This window comes from Pseudorasbora parva, chromosome 20 (assembly GCF_024679245.1).
Source record: "Pseudorasbora parva isolate DD20220531a chromosome 20, ASM2467924v1, whole genome shotgun sequence".
In the NCBI taxonomy this organism is placed as follows: Eukaryota; Metazoa; Chordata; class Actinopteri; order Cypriniformes; family Gobionidae; genus Pseudorasbora; species Pseudorasbora parva.
In genome coordinates, this window is record NC_090191.1 from 41604698 (window position 1) to 41626265 (window position 21568).

A 21568-nucleotide genomic window follows, 5' to 3' on the forward strand; every position below is an offset into this window, starting at 1 on the left:
ATCAAATATGTCTGTGATTGGCTACTACGATCAGCGCTTCACAAACATGTTATTAAAGGAACACTCCACTTTTTTTGAAAATAGGCTCATTTTCCAAGACCCTCAGAGTTAAACCGTCGAGTTTTACCATTTTTGAATCCATTCAGCCGATCTCTGTATCTGGCGGTAGCACTTTTAGCATAGCTTAGCATACATCATTGAATCGGATTAGACCGTTAGCATCACGCTGAAAAATGACCAAAGACTTTATTTTTTCAAAGATAATATTTTTCCAATTTAAAAGTTTACTATTCTGTAGTTACATCGTGTACTAAGACCAACAGAAAGTTTTGATTTTTAGAACGATTATAGATAGGAACTATTCTCTCATTCCTGCGTAATAATCAGGGAACTTTGCGGCCGTCCCATGGGTGTAGCAGCGCAGTGATATTACGCAGAAAAAAGTTCCTAGCTATATCGGTCTAAAAAAAATCCCAACTTTTCATTTTCCGTTGGTCTTAGTACACGATGTAACTACAGAAGAGTCATGTTTTAAAAAGGAAAATACAGTGAAAGTCTTTGGTCATTTTTGAGCGTGATGCTAACGGTCTAATCCGATTCAATGATCTATGCTAAGCTATGCTAAAAGTGCTACCGCCAGATACAGAGATCGGCTGAATGGATTCAAAAACGGTAAAACTCAACTGCTCAACTCTAAGGGTCTTGGAAAATAAACCTATTTTCAAAAAAATAAAAGTGGAGTGTTCCTTTAAGATACACGACTGATGCTTTTCACGGAGCGCTTGCACAAATACACACGGAGCGTTTAAATGCAGGCGTCTATAAGCCTACTGGTCCCAAGTTGAAGCCTGCTTGAACGCTCCCGCTTTTCCAGAACACTTTCGTGTGCTTTCAAACTGCTGCCGTGTTGATCATTGTAGCCAATCAGACATATTTGATGAGCGTGAGCACAATGGCCAATCAGAGGTGTTTCCGATTACAGCTCAAACAGCGCTCGAAGCGTCACATTTTTAACATTTCAGTACCAATTTGTTATCGCGGTCGGTACTTTTGGCAACACTACTGTGAACAGACGCTATAGTCCATGTTTGGTTAGGTCCATGTTTTGGTCCGTGTCAGGACTCTGGGGGCGTCGGCTGACTTGGGGCTCCGCTGCGTGTGCGCAGCTGTGATTGGGCGATGTCTGCGAGAGCTGATTGGATCTTCTCCAAAAGCATGTCTCCTCTGTAAACCACTTCCTCCAGACGGGCCGCGGCTTCCTGGTTCTCCTCTTCCAATTGCCTAAGACTGGCGGCCTGAGAAACAAGAGGGAGGCTACGGATTAGATTACCGTATTTTACGGACTATAAGTTGCACTTTTTTCCCATAGTTTGGCTAGTCCTGCGACTTATATATCAAATTTAATTCATACTGACTGACAAGAATAAATATTAAGCTACGTCTGGACCCGCAAGAGGGCGCTCTATGCTTCTCCTTTAGCCTACCCCTAAAGAAAAAACTAAAAACTTTAAAAAACTGTCAACTGAAATATTACCTTAAAGACAACAACTGAGACAGACTGAACACAAACACAATGAAAACCCTATTCTGTAAATTACAAACTGTCCGAGGTGAGGCTACAGCATTAGCGGCTTCTGCAACCTTTTGCACTCAAGTGCCTTTAAGGCATTAGTAATGCCCACACTGTGCCACCGTTTCCACCTCGCCAACGATAACTTCTACTTCACAATGAGTAAAGTTACGTTTTTTTGATTTCCTCTCTGTGTTTGCCATGATTTCACAATCGATAAATATATACTTGTGGGCGTTTCACAGACTATTTATGGGCAACTATGGGCAGGACATGAAGCTAGAGCTGCAACTAACGATTATTTTTTCTGTCGACTAATCTAACAATAATTTTTTCGATTGGTCGACTAATCTAACGATAATTTTTTCAATTGGTCGACTAATCTAACGATTATTTTTCCGGTTGGTCGACTAATCTAACCATTATTTTTCCGGTTGGTTGACTAATCTAATGATTCTTTTTCCGGTTGGTCGACTAATCTAATGATTTTTTTTCCGGTTGGTCGACTAATCTAATGATTATTTTCCGATTGGTCGCCTAATCTAGCGATTATTTTTCCGGTTGGTCGACTAATCCGATGATTATTTTTTCAATTGGTCGACTAATCTAATGATTATTTTTCCGGTTGGTCGACTAATCTAATGATTATTTTTCCGTTTGGTCGACTAATCTAATGATTATTTTTCCGGTTGGTCGACTAATCTAATGATTATTTTTCCGTTTGGTCGACTAATCTAATGATTATTTTTCGATTGGTCGACTAATCTAACGATAATTTTTTCGATTGGTCGACTAATCTAACGATAATTTTTTCAATTGGTCGACTAATCTAACGATTATTTTTCCGGTTGGTCGACTAATCTAACCATTATTTTTCCGGTTGGTTGACTAATCTAATGATTCTTTTTCCGGTTGGTCGCCTAATCTAGCGATTATTTTTCCGGTTGGTCGCCTAATCTAGCGATTATTTTTCCGGTTGGTCGACTAATCCGATGATTATTTTTTCAATTGGTCGACTAATCTAATGATTATTTTTCCGGTTGGTCGACTAATCTAATGATTATTTTTCCGTTTGGTCGACTAATCTAATGATTATTTTTCCGTTTGGTCGACTAATCTAATGATTATTTTTCCCTTTGGTCGACTAATCTAACGATTATTTTCGATTTGGTTGACTAATCTAGCGATTATTTTTCCGGTTGGTCGACTAATCTAATGATTATTTTTCCGGTTGGTCGACTAATCTAATGATTATTTTTCCGGTTGGTCGACTAATCTAATGATTATTTTTACCGTTTGGTCGACTAATCTAACGATTATTTTCGATTTGGTCGACTAATCTAATGATTATTTTCCGATTGGTCGCCTAATCTAATGATTATTTTCCGATTGGTCACCTAATCTAACGATTATTTTCCGATTGGATCGGCTAATCTAGCGATTATTTTTCGATTGGCCGCCTGATCTAACGATTATTTTCGATTGGTCGACTATTCTACCGATTATTTTTCCGATTGGTCGCCTAATCTAACGATTATTTCTCCTGATTGGTCGACTAATCTACCGATTATTTTTCCGGTTGGTCAACTAATCTAACGATTATTTTTATTGCAATAAATAATTAATCTAATGTTCTTTTTTGTAATTAGCTCATGAATCCTTTGGATAACTTTACAAAAAATAAAATAAAAAAATAAGTACAACTTCTAATATAATATTTCAACCTTTATTCATTTTCAACCAATGTGGTTGAAGTTTTTACAGCATAAAATAATAAAGAGGCAAAAAAAAATTATATTACTATGGTAAATATGAGTTTATGATAGCGTTTATAATTACACCACAGTAGCCATAAATTTACAGTTGTCTGAGACGTCATGAAATGTTCTTTAGCATCACAAACCATAAAATGTAGTCGGGGTTCTGCTATGGTTTATCATGGTTTCCAGAGATCTGGAGCAGATTCGGGGTAGCTCGGTGGTTTGTGACTCTTGTCTCGCGGCGCTCTGTCTTTTAAGGGGCCGTTCACATATCACTCTTTTGCACGCTCAAGTTAATTATTTCCAATGTAGGTGCGCGATAAGCACGCTCATAACGGAAGCTCGTTTTTTCCAGGCGCGTCCACACCGCATCGAGTTAAAAACATCTCAACTTTTCAGAATGCCGCAAGCGCAAGAATATCAGACCTGAACCAGGAAGTTGGTCACCAGATCACACGGAAACCAGTTACACCGTAACACCGGAGAGCGCTGAGATGTTTCCCTCTGAGGTGCTCGCGCATCGCAGTTGTGCTGCCGTGGTACACCATATCGGTTTTGCAAAGGGAACAAAGGGCCATTTTATTTGCCCTCTGTTTAAAGTATTCCCATACTTTTGATAACAGTGGTCTCTGTTTTTGTGATAGAATGCAACTTTCTCCATTCCCTGTATGCCATTACGCGAGATGTAAACAGTGTGACGCAGCAGCACTACATGAAGCCGCAAAAGCTGCGCTACATTTAGAATTTATTGTGATTTATTAAAGGGATCCTTCACCGCGTTTTCATATTAAACTATGTTATTCCCTTAACTAAGACGAGTTGACACACACCTCTCTCGTCTCAGTGCGTGCACTTAATCTCTCTGACACGTGGTGACGATCTGATAGCATTTAGCTTAGCCCACTAAGCCCAGTTCATTCACTATGGTACCAAACAGAGATTTGAAACTACAGTGCTTTAGGAGTTCACTGATATAGAGAACTGTTCATACTCAAACAGCAACATAACACGCTGAAAACATATGAACATGGAGAAAAAGCATAAGGGACGCCTTTAAAATACAGAAGGCTGGTTTTGAAACAGTGGGTAAATATGCAGATGAACGTACCTGCAGAGCAGCAGTCGATTCTTCACTGGGCAGAGAGTCGATCAGCACGTCAACATCTTTTGCTGTTCTTGCTATCAGAGCGGCAAACAGCTGAGCATATTCTACAATAACACAACACAACACGTCAGTTAAACAACAAGACAGTGTGTTCTCACGCTATGGGTGTGCGAATAGGCCTGTCACGATAACAAATTTTGCTGGATGATAAATTGGCCAATTATTGCGAAAAACGATAATATTGTCATTCTAAGACCATTTTCATTTAAAATAATGATATTGGCATAATAATGCAGAAGGTACAGATTTTCACAGATCAATAAACTTTTATTTCTAAAGACTATTTAACACTGAAGACAGAAAACATTTTAAGACATTGATGACATGCTTTTCATTTATTAGGCAAAAAAAGCAGAATGTGTATTGCTATCTCTACAGGACCTTATGTGCCTTTAGCACACAAAGACTGAACTGAAGAATTAACTTGCATTTATCAAACTGCCAACTTCAGTGTAGCTTTAAGCCTTGTTTATACTCGACGCGCCCGCATGAGCGCGAGGGTGCGTGCGGCAAAATGACGTCAACGCGGATCCCATTTCTCTTGCCTGTGTGCACGGCAAATTTCGTAACTTTGCGTGCGGCTCCGCAACCGAAGAGCCATGAGTTCCAGGGTCAGCGAAAGAGACGAGGAAAACAAACAAGCATACAAATGGAAAATATCGCATCCAGAAAAATTATAGAGCTCCTTTTTTTTTTATCATGCGCTTCATTGATTTATTGACTATCGTGACAGGCTTATGTGCGATAATTAAAAAAAAAACTATATATCATTATTTTCTGGGATTTTCACGATAACGATAATAAGACGATATTTTGCTGAGTGCGTTTTTGTTCTGGTACCTTCGCACTGGTGATCAGCTGACTCCTAACGTTTTTGATATTCTTCATATTCTGTGTGTTGGTCAGTTCACACAGTGTTCAGTGACAGAAATCATCTTTTCTAGGGCTGCACGATTAATTGTATTTTAATCGTGATAACGATATCTGCTTCTGACGATTGATTTCAAATAATCGGCACAATATTGGCCCGCTCACTATTTATTCTTAAATATTATTCAAATAAATATTACTAAAAATTCTTAAACATGCTTGTGGTTGCCAGATGCACAGAGCTTAAATCCTTCAAATAGAGCTTTTAGAGATTTTATACCGAAAAGCGCAAAATCAAGATATCGTACCGTTTTAAATACAACCCCAAATCAGAAAAAGTTGGGACAGTTTGGAAAACGCAAATAAAAAAAGAAAGTAGTGATTTCTAAATTTACTTTGACTTCTATTTCATTGCTGACAATATGAACACAAAATATTTCATGTTTTGTCTGGTCAACTTCATGTCATTTGTAAATATGCATCCAAATGCATATCAAAAAAAGTTGGGACAGGAGCAATTTAGGGCTAGTAATGAGGTAAAAGGGTTAAATAATGATGTGATTTGAAACAGGTGATGTCAACAGGTGATTAAAATTATGATTTGGTACAAAAGCAGCATCCAAGAAAGATCTAATCCTTTAGGAGCAAAGATGGGCCGAGGATCGCCAGTTTAACAACAAATACGTGAGAAAATTATTGAAATGTTTAAAAACAATGTTCCTCAAAGAAAGACAGGAAGAGATTTGGATATTTCACATTCAACAGTGCATAACATAATTACAAGATTCAAGGAATCTGGAGGAATTTCAGTGCGTAAAGGACAAGGCCGCAAGCCTAAGCTGAACAACCGTGATCTCCGATCCCTCAGGCGGCACTGCATCAAGAATCGTCATTCATCTAGAAGCGATATCACCACATGGGCTCAGGACTACTTTGGCAAACCTTTGTCAAGTACCACAATACGTAGTTACATCCACAAATGCCAGTTAAAACTGTACTGTGCCTAAAGGAAGCCTTATGTTAACAGTGTCCAGAAGCACTTCTGTGAAGGCACCATTAATGCTGAAAAGTACATAGAGATTTTGGAGCATAATATGCTGCCTTCAAGAAGATATCTTTTCCAGGGACGTCCATGCATATTTCAACAAGACAATGCAAAACCACATTCTGCACACATTACAAAGTCCTGGCTGCGGAGGAAGAGGGTACGGGTACTTGACTGGCCTGCCTCCAGTCCCGACCGGTCTCCAATAGAGAATGTGTGGCGCTCCTCTCCTGTTCAATTTATTTCATTCTGATTCTGGATCACGTACTAGCTGAATCCGATCGATAGCATACATGGGTTTCTCCACGCTTGAGGACGTCAACGCTTTTGGTGCGCTCGTCATTCTTTAGCTCCGCCCACTCAATACGCCTCCAGGCGCTCGTTTTTTTCCAGAAAGACTCGGTACAGCCCATATTTCTTTTATAAATATAATAAAACTAAAGACTTTTCGGAGATATGAAGGATGCAATACTACTATATAGGTACTCAAGATTGACATGAAATTGACTGAAACTGAGTGTTTCACCCCACCTTTAAGTCAAATGATTTGTTCAAAAAGCGGATTTATTTAGTAAGGAAACGCCGCGTGTGCCTCAGAGACACGATTACAGTGCTGTGACTTTGTTTTTGAACTATTCTGGTTGGCGAAATAGAGTAAAAATGGGCAATATGACTAAAATGTAAGTCACTTAATATTAAACTCTTGTTTAGTAAACTTGTATAAAATCAATATCACATGTTATCATCTGGATTCTTCCTGAGAAATGTATTAAAAATATTAAATGATATAAATATAGACTCACATGCAGTGAAAGCGTGCACCAGCACTAGTCTAATCTTCCAAGACTTCATCACGTATACGCACACACACTCTCTGGGTGTGTGTGAGGGATATACTCGATTAATCTCAGATCGCACAACGTTAAAACAACAATTTCGATATTATCGCAGACGCTATATATCGCACACCCCATCTCACGCCCCATTCAGCCCTGTTTTGTGCACCTTCTGTAGGGTTGGAAGGCTGGTCTTTGTTGATGGCGGTCTGGATGTTGCTGAAAGAAGCCGGTGGCGCACATTGCTGCAGGACACCAATCGCATTACAGAACTGATCCGCCAGCTGAAACACACACACACACACACACAGCAATTAATCACACACACAATCCACCCATGCAGTTGGTTTAGTGGGTATTTGTCTTTGCTTTGTTCATGCAAATGAACAGCCAGAACAGAACGCATTAAAAGTTTCCAATTTGAGTTCAAATGGTGTCATGTAACTAATGATTTTTTACAATAAAAAATTAATCAATTAAACACTTACTTTAGCTAGACAATAACTTTTCGCTTACATTAATTTCCTATTATCACTGTAAAGCTGATTTGAAACAATCTGCATTGTAAAATGCACTAAATAAATAACGATGACTTTTTTATTTATAATGCGACATGATTAAAAGTTTAACCATTCAGTGCTAATATTGGGAATTAAGTGCAAATGTATTTTTTTATAACACTTTAAAATAATGCCGCATTAACTAAACTCACATTAACTAAGAACAATACATGTTTACAGTGGTTAATAATAATTGTTTACGTTAGTTAAAAAAACAATAGAATGGTTCATTGTTAATTCATGTTTTAGTTAGGTCCACCCAATGATATTAACTTTTGATTTTTAATGTGTATTAGTAAATGTTGGATTTTTTTAAAACCTTTATTTAACCAGGCCTGTGACTTAAGAACAAGTTCTTATTTTCAACATCAGCCTGGCAGGAGAATTAGATCTCCTGACAGACATACAAATATCTAATACAAATATAAAACATTAATGGAAAACATTTACATTCTGCAATAAAAACACTCCTGATAGTTTTTTGAATGCTGAAATTGAAATATATGATCCTGATTTCAGTGACTTTAGTACCAAATTCCAGTCATTAGGAGCAGCAAAACAAAAAGCTAAACGACCATAAGCGGTTTTCTTTTTTGGGATAGTTAAAAGAATTTGATGAGATGATCTGGTTGGTACTAATACGAGGTTGAAGCAATAAATTACCATTAACAAAACCCAAACAAGAATAATAAACACTTTAGAAATATTTTCATTGTTAAATAAAGTTAACAAATGGAACCTTGTTGACTTAAAAGTGTTAAAAAAATATTTTAAAAAGTACTAAATACTTACTTTAAAAAACTAGTAAAAAAACTGAATACAAGGAAAACGTATGATATATATATATATATATATACATACATATATATACACACAAACACACATACATATACCAGTATATATATAAATAAATGGTAATATGTATTTATCTCAATGTTCATTTAAAATATGCATTTTAATCCCACTTACTGTGTTTATAACAGGGCTAATATTACATTTACATTATTTCCTATTAAAAAAATACTTTAAAATAGCATCCACTATCATCATTCTAACATCAATTAGCTGTTTTTTGTTCAAATATATTATACGTGTAACGTTATTTATTTAATTGTTAATTGAATAAACATTCATTTTAATCCCAATTACTGTGTTTATAACATAGCATTACATTAAAAATTACTACTTAAAAATAACATCTACTAGCATCACACGAACATCTATTAACTTCTTTCTGTAAGTTACATATTAATGCGCAAAGTTTAATAGTTTATTCATTCACAGCTGAATGCTATGCTCAAACCCTGTCACACGCCAGTATATTAATATGACCCATTCACACACATAACACGCCTTAATGAACCAGACTACTGAACGAATATGATTTGACGATATTCGCCGTCTTGTGGAGCATATAAATCGTGAAATAAACGTTTAAATGTGGCTTACAGAGTTCACAGCATCTTGAAGCTGCGTTAGCCTGTCCGCCATGTTGGCGCGATCTCTCCTTTTCCGTTTCCGCCGGGGGTTCAAAGCGAGATCACGTGACGGGGCAAGCCGCGCATGCGCATATCACAACAAGGCAAACGCTCGTTTCACTCAAAAGTTGTTGCATTTGTAGGGCAACGCGGGCGGCAGGAGTGAGTGACTCTTCCGGAGGCTAAATGTGAAGCTTCAGCATGAGCTCCGCTTCTGATCGCGGCTGCTAGCGCGAGTTTATCTGTGAAAATGCCACCGAAAAGCGGATATTTCGTTTTGCTCATCGTGTGGGTCAGTTCCGTGCGCGCTCAGGATGAGAGTGAGTAAACAAACAATAACCGATTTATCATAATCGCATGCGATACAAGCGCATGTATTAAATAAATCACATTTTGTTGTATTGTGAGGCAGCTGAGACACAATTTACCAACTAAATTCTGATCTTTTCCTTTAATTCGCCTTATTAATAAATAACTTAAATATACGACGTGTAAAAACTAAAACAAAACATACTATCTAAAGATATATAACAAACAAAAATAAATTAGTATGTATACTTTTATTTCCTTATTTATGTATAAATGTACGTTTTCCCGATATTTATTTATTTATTTATTTATTATATTATTTATTTACATTTATGTATATTTTTCTACATTTATTTATTCCCACTTTTATTTATTTCTAAAAAAAATTATTTATGTCCAATTTTATTTATTATTAAAACTTTAAGCAAAATATTAGTGCTGTAAAATTGATTAATCACGATTAATCACATTCAAAATAAAAGTTTGTTTACGTGTGCGTGTGTACTGTGTGTAATTATGTGCATGTATATATTTAAGTATCAATAAACAAATATATGAAGAAGTGTAAAAAAACATAAAACGTAAAGAAATGTCAAAAAATATAATTAGTATTTAAACTTTTATTTAAAAATGTATGTATAATTTTATTTTTCACCAGACCCCCCCTCCCCCCATTTATTTATTACCACATTTATTTTTTCCACTTTTATTTATTATTAAAATTATGGAGCTATCATAAACAAGCTTTTACCACGGAGGTAAAAAGTATTTTATTTTATTCAAAAATATGCTGCAGATGGCCAGAGAGCATGACAAAATTTAGGTATAAATCATAAGATCTTTATAACAGTAACATAGCAGACTACTTGCATAAAATGAAGATCTGTCATCTCTATACCTGCCAATAGTATGTCTTAGTTTTATGATCAAAGCTCTGTAGTTGTAAAACCTCTAATGCAATGCATGATGATCAAGATAACAACCTTCCCCAAAAGCCTAATAATTATTAAGATGCACATATTATTCTAATTTGAAAAAATGATATGGACAACCAAGTAAAGCTAAGTTGCCTCAACAACTTAAAAATGATCCTTAAATGTACTTTACAAAAATCAATAAAGGTTTCACAACAAATAGACCTGAAGGTGGACGTTTTTGCAATTACACTAAAAGATTGTCTTTTTTAAAAATTAATTTTAAAACGTATTCCTGCTTACGATTCAGAATGAAAAATGATGTTTAACAAGAAAAACGAGAATATTTAGCGGCCTCCTGCGGTGGCTGTGAAGGCAGAATCCTTCTGTTTTGGTTTGAAGTTGTGTGTGTGTTGTTTTGACTCAGGTGTGTGAGTCATTGTGAAATCAGATGACTTGATTATTAGGTAACATTTCACAGTCAGGCAGGAAGTCTGAGCAACCGTGAGCCTTCTTCGTGATTAAATCACATAAACTGTCAAACCCCACTTCCTCTTTTGAAGCGCTCAGTGTTTGATTGAAAGAGATTGTAGTAACGGTGGCACTTTACAATAAGGGCTCATTTGTTAACATTAGTTCATGTATTAACTAACGATGAGTAATACATTTTTACAGTATTAATCTTTGTTAATGTTAACATACAGTCGTTCATTGTTCATGTTATTCAAAGTGCATTAACTAATGTTAACAAATACAACATTTGATTGATTAGTAAATGTTGAAATTAAATTAATTAAGATGAATTAATGCTGTTATTGTTAATTCTTAGTTAACTAATGAAAACTTACTGTAAAGTGTTACCAGGCATTAATACTTGAGCGAGTTTGACAAGAGCCAGATTGTGACGGCTAGACGACTGGGTCAGAGCATCTCCAAAACTGCAGCTCTTGTGGGCTGTTCCCGGTCTGCAGTGGTCAGTATCTATCAAAAGTGCTCCAAGAGGAACAGTGGAGAACCGGCCACAGGGTCATGGGCGGCCAAGGCTCATTGATGACCGTGGGGAGTGAAGGCTGGCCCGTGGGGTCCGATCAAACAGACGAGCTACTGGAGCTCAAACTGCTCCAGAAGTTAATGCTGGTTCTGATAGAAAGCTGTCAGAATACACAGAGCATCTCAGTTTGTTGCGTATGGGGCGGCAGAGCCGCTGACCAGTCAGGGTGACCTCTGACCCCTGACCCCGCCGAAAGCACCAACAGTGGCACGTGAGCATCAGCACTGGACCACGGAGCAATGGAAGAAGGTGGCCTGGTCTGAGGAATCACGTGTTCTTTTACATCACGTGGATGGCCGGGTGTGTGTGTGTGGCTTACCTGGGGAACACATGGCCCCAGGATGCACTATGGGAAGAAGGCGAGCCGGCGGAGGCAGTGTGATGCTTTGGCCAATGTTCTGCTGGGAAACCTTGGGTCCTCCATCCATGTGGATGTTACTTTGACACGCTCCACCTACCTAAGCATTGCTGAGACCATGTTCAGCCTTTCATGGAAACGGTATTCTGGTGGCTGTGGCTCTTCCAGCAGGATAATGCTCCTGACACAAAGCACAAACGCTTCAGGAATGGTTTGAGGAGCACAACAGCGAGTTTGAGGCGTTGACTCGGCCTCCAAATTCCCCAGATCTCAATCCAATCGAGCATCTGTGGGATGTGTCTGATCCATGGAGGCCCCACCTCACAACTTATAGGACTTAAATAATCTGCTGCTAACATCTTGGTGCCAGATACCACAGCACACCTTCAGGGGTCTAGTGGACCTCAACGGGTCAGCAAAAGGGGGATCAACACAATATATTAGTAATGTAATGCCTGATCAGTGTATATATAAATGCTGTCAATCACATCCAAAATAAGTTTGTTTGCACATAATATCTCTGTGTACTGTGTAATATATATATAATAGAGAGAGAGAGAGAGATAGATATATACATACAGTACATAAACAGAATTGTGCCTTTTATTAAAATATTGGCAGAAATCAGTTATAAACGTGTTCTTGTATGTTTTTTGCAGACCGTGTGGTGTTTTCTTTGGGAACCTTCCAGAATGTGAGTGTCCCAGTGAACGGGACGGTTCAAGCTGTAGTTTCCCGGATTCCCGCAGACGTTTCCTTCATAACGCTGCAGTTTCACACACAACACAACAATGTTACACTCTCATACTCACAGGTAAGATATCACACACACACACAGAGCACTGGCATACACGAGTAAGAAACACACTGACCCAGTTGCATGGGGGTTGACTGAGCAAGACATCATGTGAGAGTTTAATCACAAGCTCTGATCTCTTTCTCTCACACACACGCACACACACAAACTCCATGCCTTCTATTCATAATGTCAGCTGTTATGCAGCTTTAGTGCAAGAAGTTCAGACACGTAGTTAAAATCAACATGAAATGCTGCTCAGAATAGGGGTGTGAACCTACACTGGTCTCACAGTTCGGTTCGTTTACAATTATCATGCCATCAATTCGGTTCAATTCAATATCACGATGCATTGACGGTTCACTGCATTCTCATGTAAACAATTTTGTCAGTCAGTTATATGAACTAAACCTTTAATTTGACCTGCTCAAAGAAAGCACGCTTCTTGAATGTATTAAACAAAACTCAAATCTGGGCACAGAAGACAACAGGAGCATTTAGAAAAAAATACACAAAATACTAAAAGCACGGTCTGGGTCTCTTTACAGTCAAAACTACAATGCTAAAAAAATAAACGTGTAAGAGTGTGTTATATGCTATGTCATGCTATAGCCAGATATGACAGCAGTACTGCAGCACGCATCGCCGCAGAGTTCAACGCACAAACTACCGCAAATTAAACCGAAAGTAAAATCGTAGGTGCTCAACATACAATCATCTTCATTAAAAGTAAAGACACTGAATGATCTTACCAGTGCGGTGGCCGTGCTCGCTCATATTGCGCTCTTTGATTGTGAAATCAGCTGTTGATCAATAAAACGCAGCTCTTATCTGTTCATTTGACGTGACGTGAACTCCATTAAATCTACATGAAGTGTGGGCAGAGCCGGCCAAGCCACTAAGCGACCCTTGCAATTGCAAAGGGCCCCGTGGCCAGCAGAGGGCCCCCTAGAGGGCGCACGCTCGGCCAGATTCGCCTCGAGCTTCTTCGGTTGCGGAGCCGCCATAGACACTAAAAGAAATGGACAGAGCTATCCCATTGACTTCTACGGCGTTAAGTGATGTCAGTATAGGAGCACTCACTTCCTGATGGCTGAGCGAACTGCGCAGGTTCAGACTGAGCTTGAGGACGTAGATGTGACGTGAGCCTCCTGTCTGACAGCTGTAGGTCTTCTAGTAGTTGTGGAAAGTGAAATCTGAATCACGTTGTTTAAATATTTTCTCCCGTTGCTTTTGGCTCACTATGGGCTTCTCCCCATTCTTCCCCCTTGACTTTATCAGACTTTGTCTCCACGTCCCCCCGACTGTCTCATAGACAGTAAAGATTGTCTGCGAGCGTCTCCTCAGGTCTATACGGTAATTTCTCAACTGTGCGACAGAGTCGCGTTGGTTATGACGCAATAGTTAGCCTATTTTTACAAAAACAGCTTCTACGGGGCGATAGTGTAAGATACAAGGTAACGGAGCCTTTTATACATTGTCGTGTTTCTTTAGAAATAAACAATGGACAAATGGAGTCTTTAAACGTCTCAGATGTAAAGTTATTCACTGTCAAAGTGACTCAAGAATGAATGGGAGTCAATGGGATGCTAACAGCAGGTGATGGCTTGGTTAGCAATGGCAGCCCCTAGGGGTGGAACGCGTTCCGAGCGCTAGATTACCCCCTTGGGAGCCGCACGCAAAGTTACAAAATTTGACGTGCACACCGCCAAGCGAAATTGGGTCTCGCGCACTCCTCGTTGACGCAATTTTTGCCGCGCTCGTGCGGACGCGTCAAGTATAAAAAAGGCTTAAAGCTACACTGAAGTTGGCCGTTTGATAAATGCAAGTTTATTCTTCAGTTCAATATTTGTGTCTAAAAAAGGCACATAAGTTCCTGTAGAGATAGCAATACACATTCTCCTTTTTTTTTGCCAAATAAATGAAAGCATGTCATCAATGTCTTTCTCTTGCTGTATCAAAATCTCACCTAGCTTTCCTCAGAGATGGTCAAGTTCAGATTGTGCATGATTACATGATATAACAATTGTGTTAATACTGTATCCTGAATTGTGGATAAGTAAGCTATATATCATATTATGCTGAAGTACATTTCTGGAGTGTTAACAAGTAAAAGTAAAAACAACAACAACAACCGTACAGAACTTAAAAACCGTGACCCTTAAGCCGTGATACGAACCGAACCGTGGCTTTGGTGAACCGTGCCACCCCTAATGTGTACCTAAAGCAGTTTTCATCCATTTTATTTATTGCTTTTGGTATTTATTCAAGTGTATTTTTTGTTAACAGACTGAGAGTCCATTGCTTTTCTTGTTTTTTGGTTGTTTTGTTAATTTATTGTGGATATTTAAAATGTTTTCCATTATCAGTGTTAAATAGTCTTTAGAAATAAAAGTTTATTGATCTTTAAAAAAGGTGTACCTGCATTATTATGCCATTATCATTATTTTAGATGAAAATGGGTTTAGAACGAAAAATATTATAATTTATCGCATATTATCGCAATAATTTCTTGGCCAATTTATTGTCCAGCAAAATTTGTTATCGTGTGCTGTTTTTGCCTTTTAAACTCTGGTGCCATTTAAAAATGTTTCTTTGATGGTCAGTGAAAATCACTTTATCAGTCTTTTTATTCAGCAAGTTCATCCGTGTGTGTTCATTGGACTGCACTGCCATTCAGCTCAGTGGTATCATAATTTTCCTGTTAGACATCAAACATGGAACTCAACTCAAGAAACTCATGGTCTTTTATTGACATTCTGTACATGTTGCCACATAAGAACGAAATACGTACTCAGGACCAGCAGCGTAAAAAAAGATAATTATCATACAGTAGGCTATACATAGAATAATTAAAACATAATTTAATAGACTACAAAATTTTAAAGTAACATAGTAGATATATGTACAGTATAGTTATAAGGTAGTCATTGCATTTCTTTAGGCCTTACTTAAAACGGTCAAAAGGGCCTCCAACCAAATTTTGCTTAGGGCCCCCAAAGGTCTAGGGCCGGCTCTGAGTGTGGGATCGGATTTATATCTGTTTTGCGTAGACACGTTTATGTGCCCATGTGTAAATGAAATCGTTTTAATAAACCATAGCTTTGATGACACGCAGCGTGTGTGTGTGTGTGTGTGTTCTCCAGGTTGTGCTTACCAGGTTGTTCATAAAAGCCGAAAAGTGCCCAGATGTGGCTTTTAAAGTAGTTCGATCATTTTTAATCACTCTCACTCTCTGGCCTCCCTCTCCCTGTATGCAGTGATGCGCGTTACTGTAATCTGACTACTTTTCAAGTTCAAGTTCAAGAGTTTTATTTGTCACATACACAGTTATACAGAATACAACCGGCAGTGAAATGTAAACAGGTCCGCTCCATGGACAGCAAATAACAATTAACAAAAAAAAGCACAATAAATTATAAAATAGGGATAGGATAAAATAGGAATAGGATAAGGTGCTATATATATACATATGTAGAATTATGAATAAATCAAGTAAAAGAAATAAGAGATGTGAAATAAAATAAGTGAGATAAAGTAAACTGGAGACTATAAAAATAAATACTGGACTACTTTTTCCAGTAACGATTAATCTAACGCGTTACTATTCCCAAACCAGTAATCAGATTAAAGTAATTTATCCAAGTCACTGTGAGTTACTATTTTAGTCATTTTCCTTAGTAAAAAATATATTTTTGCTTTCTTCTTGCATCTCGGCGAGTGTTTTTTTCAGGAAATATTTTTTAATTTCAACTTAAAATGTCAGGAGATACATTGTTGACGTTACTGTTAAAAATGCACTTCCCATAAAGTGAGTGTTGGCAAAAACGTTTGTCATTTATGTTGAGGCAGCGGCGGTGTTGTCGGAAACTGCTGAATGTAACTAGTAATCTTACTTAGTTACTTTGAAAATCAAGTAACTGTAAAGTAACTAAGTTACTTTTTAAAGGAGTAATCAGTAATCAGATTACTTTTTCAAAGTAACACTGCCTGTATGCTACCACGACAAAGCACATCCGTGACAGATAACATAATATGTGACATCAGTAACATTATAATCGGTTATGGTTTATATTGTTACTTCCATATATAGAGTGCATATTTATGTTTTGGTGTTTTTGTGTGTATTTGTCAGGTCCCTCTTTATGGTTTCTCGGTCACTGCAGTGGATGCTGGACTGTTGTCTACTCTGACACCGAGCCAGACTTCTCTCTCCTGGTTCCTGAAAACACCCGACGGGAGCAGCGCAGCCGGAATCGGTGTGATTTTGCCATACACCAGCACTGGTTAGAGAACTAACACTTCACCTGCACACTCTCATTAAAGGACAACACCGGTGAAAAATGACCAATCGAATGTAAAGAGTTTTATCTCTAAAAACAGATTAGCTTTTAACGCTTGTCTATGGGGCACAGAGTAAGTCAAATTAAATCGCTAGTTAATACCACTAACAAGGCTCAAAATAGCCTCACACTAACACGACAGCATAATCCCTACATGCAAACCGAAGCATTGAGATCTTTGTAAGAGTACAAACAGTTTAATAAGAAGATGCTTTATAAAGACAGTTCATTACACGTTTACAGACTGCGGCCATCTTGGAAAACAGTCTTGACGAGTCGAGCCACGAACGCTGTGCTAAGTGAGCTGATCGATAGGAATTAAGTTTGTGAAATCGAATTACTTGGATATTTTTATTCATTTCGTGGCTCGACTCGTCGAGACTGTTTTCCAAGATGGCCGCCGTCTGTAAATGCGCAACGTACTGTCTTTATAAAGTATCTTCTTATTAAACTGTTTGTACTCTTACAAAGTGTTGTTAGTGGTTTTAACTAGTGATTTAATTTTACTTACTCTGTGCCCCATAGACAAGCGTTTTAAGCTAATCTGTTTTTAGAGATAAAACTCTTTACATTCGATTTCATGAAAAAACATCCCAGAGAACGATCTACTCGGTAACCATCTGTTAATCACCCCTAGGGTCATTTCTCACCGGAGTTGTACTTAAACACACTATTAACTGTGATGTAGAATACTCAGTGTGTGTGTGTGTGGAATATCTTGTGTGCAGATCCCGTTCCAGGAGCATGTAATCAGGTATTTGCGCTGGAGAATGATCCAAACATCTACCTGCAATACAACCTGTTTGAGACCACGATTACCTTTGCACCTGCTAACATCGGGTATGAAAGGTGAGAGAAATGTAATAGTTATGAGCTTAGCAGGGCATTATTTCAGCACTGGTTAGTTAAAAATGCTACAAAAGTGCATCAGTTTCCCATAAATGCACACTGCAAATTAACATCGGGGCTCCAAAATGCGACCAGGTGGTGACATTTTGCAAACTTTTTTCCTGCTGGTGTGGCTAAATGTTGTTAGAGGTCGCACTGGTTATTAAAAGTGGTGGTTGTGTGCCGTGTGTAAAGTAAAATTAAGATAGTCTTAGCCTCCTGCTGACTAGTGTCCTGCCCTTCCCAACCCGTTTATACCGTTTATTTTTTTCCAGTTTATGGTTTACACACACACAGATGATTGGACTATCGGTCGACCATAGAGTGATTGGAAAATTCTGATTCGAATGTGTAAATCCTTAGTCGGGGACACCCCTAAATAATACATTTAATAAGAGTAGAATATTTAACATTTTTGTTTTTGCACATTACTGTTGTTAATAAAAGTTCATTTATCTGCAAATCAATTCCAGCTCAGTGCTTTCCTGTTAAATTTCCAATAAACATTTAATAAAATAAGCAACTGCACTTAACAAAACAAAGCAAAACCATAGTACAGGGTGTCCGCGGGGTTTTAAAAAGTATTAAAAAGTGATAAATCAAAATTGTCAAATTTAAGGCCATTAAAAGTGTTAAATGTGGTCTCAGAGGTATTATTTTTTCAGACTATCAGGTGTCCTATTCTGATTGAAATTCTATCTGCGTTCGCGTTAGTTGGTTTAAATATGGGCTTTAGCATATCTGGGCACATAATCAAAGATCTTTCGTCTCCGTCTCAACGTATGTTTGATGCTGACGTCATATTCAGCGGTCGTTCGGCATCATCTCAGAACACTGCGCTCTCAACAGAAGGGGCTGGCTTATGTTTTATTTTAGACTTGCTTCAAGGCACATCTTCAACGACTATCCTCATAAGAGCAATCCTAAACGATTTATATGAAGTCTAAAATGAACAAAAAAACTTTTGAGAGAATGAGGCGCGATCCATAGACAGTATCCCTGCGTCTCAATCAGCTCCCTAGTTCACTAGTCAGGGCACTGATCAGGACAAGTCAATGGGCTGACTCCCTGATCAGTGCCCTGACTAGTGAACTAGGGAGCTGATTGAGACGCGCCCTATATAAACAGTGAGATCCACGTGTCTGTCTGCTCTTAAAGGGACAGCAGCCAATAAAGCTTCCTGTCAGTAAAGTTAAAGAACAAAGGGAACAGAGAAAGGGACTCGCTGCGCTTGACTAAATACCTTTGGTAGCTTTAATAAGGATTAACTATTTAATTTATAGTTTATGCAGTGCAGACTGCAGATAACTTTGATAACTTTATTACATTTATGTATATTTCCTAACTGTTAAGACAGGAAGGGCAGGAGTAAACATGACATTTATTATGGGTTTATGTTAGCATTGTTTTAAGTTTACTTAAATTAAAAACTGTTATATTTTTGAAGCCTAATAATAAATGTTAAAAAATTAAAAAAAATCAGTAGCTGTATTAATATCAGTAATACTGGCCTTCATTCATAAAAAGATGCCATTTAAACAAGTATTTAAAATATTCTGTCTTGATGTTGTTTCTACATTAATTTAATTAACTGTGAAATTATTATATTAAAAAATATATTAAAATGTACAAAAACATTTCTTTTTTTTAATTGTGATTAATCTAGTTAAAGTTTTTAATCGATTGACAGCACTTTTTTTGTATTTTGTTAAATTCAACAACTTATCACAGTTATAGAAATGTAATATTTGGCTCAGGTTTTGTTGTTGGAAAAAAAACACTAAATAATTTAATTGCTGAATTACCAATTATTAATTGAAATCAAATGTGTATGCAGTAATGCTTCTCCTTAACCAACCTTCGTGAATGTTGAGATGTATTTTACTGTGTCAGAATAATAACTTATAACCTCCTTATTAACTTATAACAGATTTCCTCCTGGTGTCGATTCTAAATCTATTCTTTTTTTGTGTTATATATGTCAAAATCTGTGTAAATAATAGAAAGGTCGCTGATTAACACTTGCAATTCAGTGTTGTGATGGTTTTAAAAAATATTCTGAAGGTAGTAAAAAAGGTATTAAAAAGTAGTAAATTTAACTTAAGGATTGCTGTATATACCCTGTAGTAATTTTACAATTAAATTACCGTTATGATAAATTTTCCTCTAGCGCCAGTTCTCTCAAATGCTCGTCTGGAGCCCTCTGCCACTGCATGCAGCTAAATGAATACATTGTTTTTTAAGCAAGTTTTATGTTTGTTACACAAATGCATGCATATCCTGTGAGAACCATGATTTAATGCAAAAAAAGACGTGCATTTGTACTCCACATTTAGTTGCATTTTTCATAACTTTTAAGAGCCATTTAGGGGTGTTATTACAAGATGTTTGATCTGTTTTATCCGTGACCTCAAAAGATGGATTGATCATGTTTTTCTATCTATAGAAGTAACACGTAGACCATGATTGCATCTACTGTACGTGATCTCATGGTTCAAAGCCTCCACCACTGGAAAGCAACACGCTCCACTGTGAATAATTAAGAAAAGCGTCATCTCGTAGGATAGGGATGTGTAATAATTAATGTCTTCGGTCATTGTAAATTGAGAGAACTTCACATCCTGAGGATTTTAAAGCCTGAAAAAGAAATTAACGCAGAAAAGCTCAAATTAAAATCAATGGATGCTAACATAAAACACAAACAACTCTGTTTAAGTAGGCATTAAACACGAACTGCGCTAGTCTTTTCTTTTATATTGTCATATATCCTAGTGAAACGCTTCACAAACAAGAACAAATCTAGGGCGGGGCTTGATTGATTATACGGTTGTGGTTTGCTATTGGCTGATCTCATGTGAGTGACAGGTTGCTCCGCCCTCGTCATCAGAGAAGAGGGAGAGGAAGTTATTCTGATTTAAAGGCACACTGAAATCAAAGTTTAAGTTGCTTAGCTTTTAGTATGACTGTGTTAGCCTTAAAGTTATGAATAAGCTGGTGTGTTCCAAAACTATGACAAAATTTGCATTTAGGAGATATAAGCATTCAAAATTTACAGTCTCCCACTTCCTTTAAAACGAATCTCAGATTTTGGTGACATCATCGCAGACTTCACTTTCTCGTCAAATCTTCTGTCCAATCAGAATGCGCTCTAGAATCTAAAGCCTTACACTGCTGAAACTGTGGCTGAAATCGGTCAGTTGTTAACACACATTTACTCATTTCTACATGGTGAAAGGCACATAGCACACTATATATGTGATAGGACACGATTCAGTGTAAATATGCTTTCATTTGAGGCGAATAAAGTCTGTTTTCACGTTAGTTTCACACACACACACACACCCCAACGGCTCTGGTCTAAATTTAGACTACAGACACGAGAGCGCAGCGCGGATCATATGTGTGAGTCGGCTCAAACAACAAACATATCGACCCGTTTGAATTCTGCACAGAATGCTGCAATTCAGAGCGATATGGAGGAGATTATGATGATAAACAGTGTTAGAGGAAACTGGCTTTACCAAACAGAGAGAGGTCCGCTCTTGCGCTCTAGTCACACTGTATATTAACAAAACGCTATTGGCTGTTTCAAAAAAGGGGAGGAGCTGCTAACAGCTGGAGCCGT

The 21568-nt window shown here is 37.7% G+C and overlaps 2 protein-coding genes across 2 annotated transcripts in view; one reads left to right on the forward strand and one right to left on the reverse strand.

The window, feature by feature from the left end:
- Positions 1 to 617: 617 nt before the first annotated feature.
- med21 (mediator complex subunit 21) lies at positions 618 to 9418 on the reverse strand. Its single transcript, XM_067428715.1, has 4 exons — positions 9256 to 9418; positions 7416 to 7530; positions 4439 to 4539; positions 618 to 1295 (listed from the first exon to the last, which is right to left on the reverse strand). Exons 1-4 carry the CDS (start codon positions 9295 to 9297, stop codon positions 1116 to 1118), a joined length of 438 nt encoding a protein of 145 aa, XP_067284816.1. The 5' UTR covers positions 9298 to 9418; the 3' UTR covers positions 618 to 1115.
- A 45-nt stretch (positions 9419 to 9463) lies between these two features.
- tm7sf3 (transmembrane 7 superfamily member 3) overlaps positions 9464 to 21568 on the forward strand; it is a 38944-nt gene continuing 26839 nt past the window's right edge. The window contains exons 1-4 of the mRNA XM_067428712.1: positions 9464 to 9604; positions 12576 to 12730; positions 16848 to 16998; positions 17784 to 17904. Coding sequence (XP_067284813.1) covers positions 9535 to 9604; positions 12576 to 12730; positions 16848 to 16998; positions 17784 to 17904 — 497 coding nt within the window. The 5' untranslated portion in view covers positions 9464 to 9534. The remainder of the gene's footprint in view (positions 9605 to 12575; positions 12731 to 16847; positions 16999 to 17783; positions 17905 to 21568) is intronic.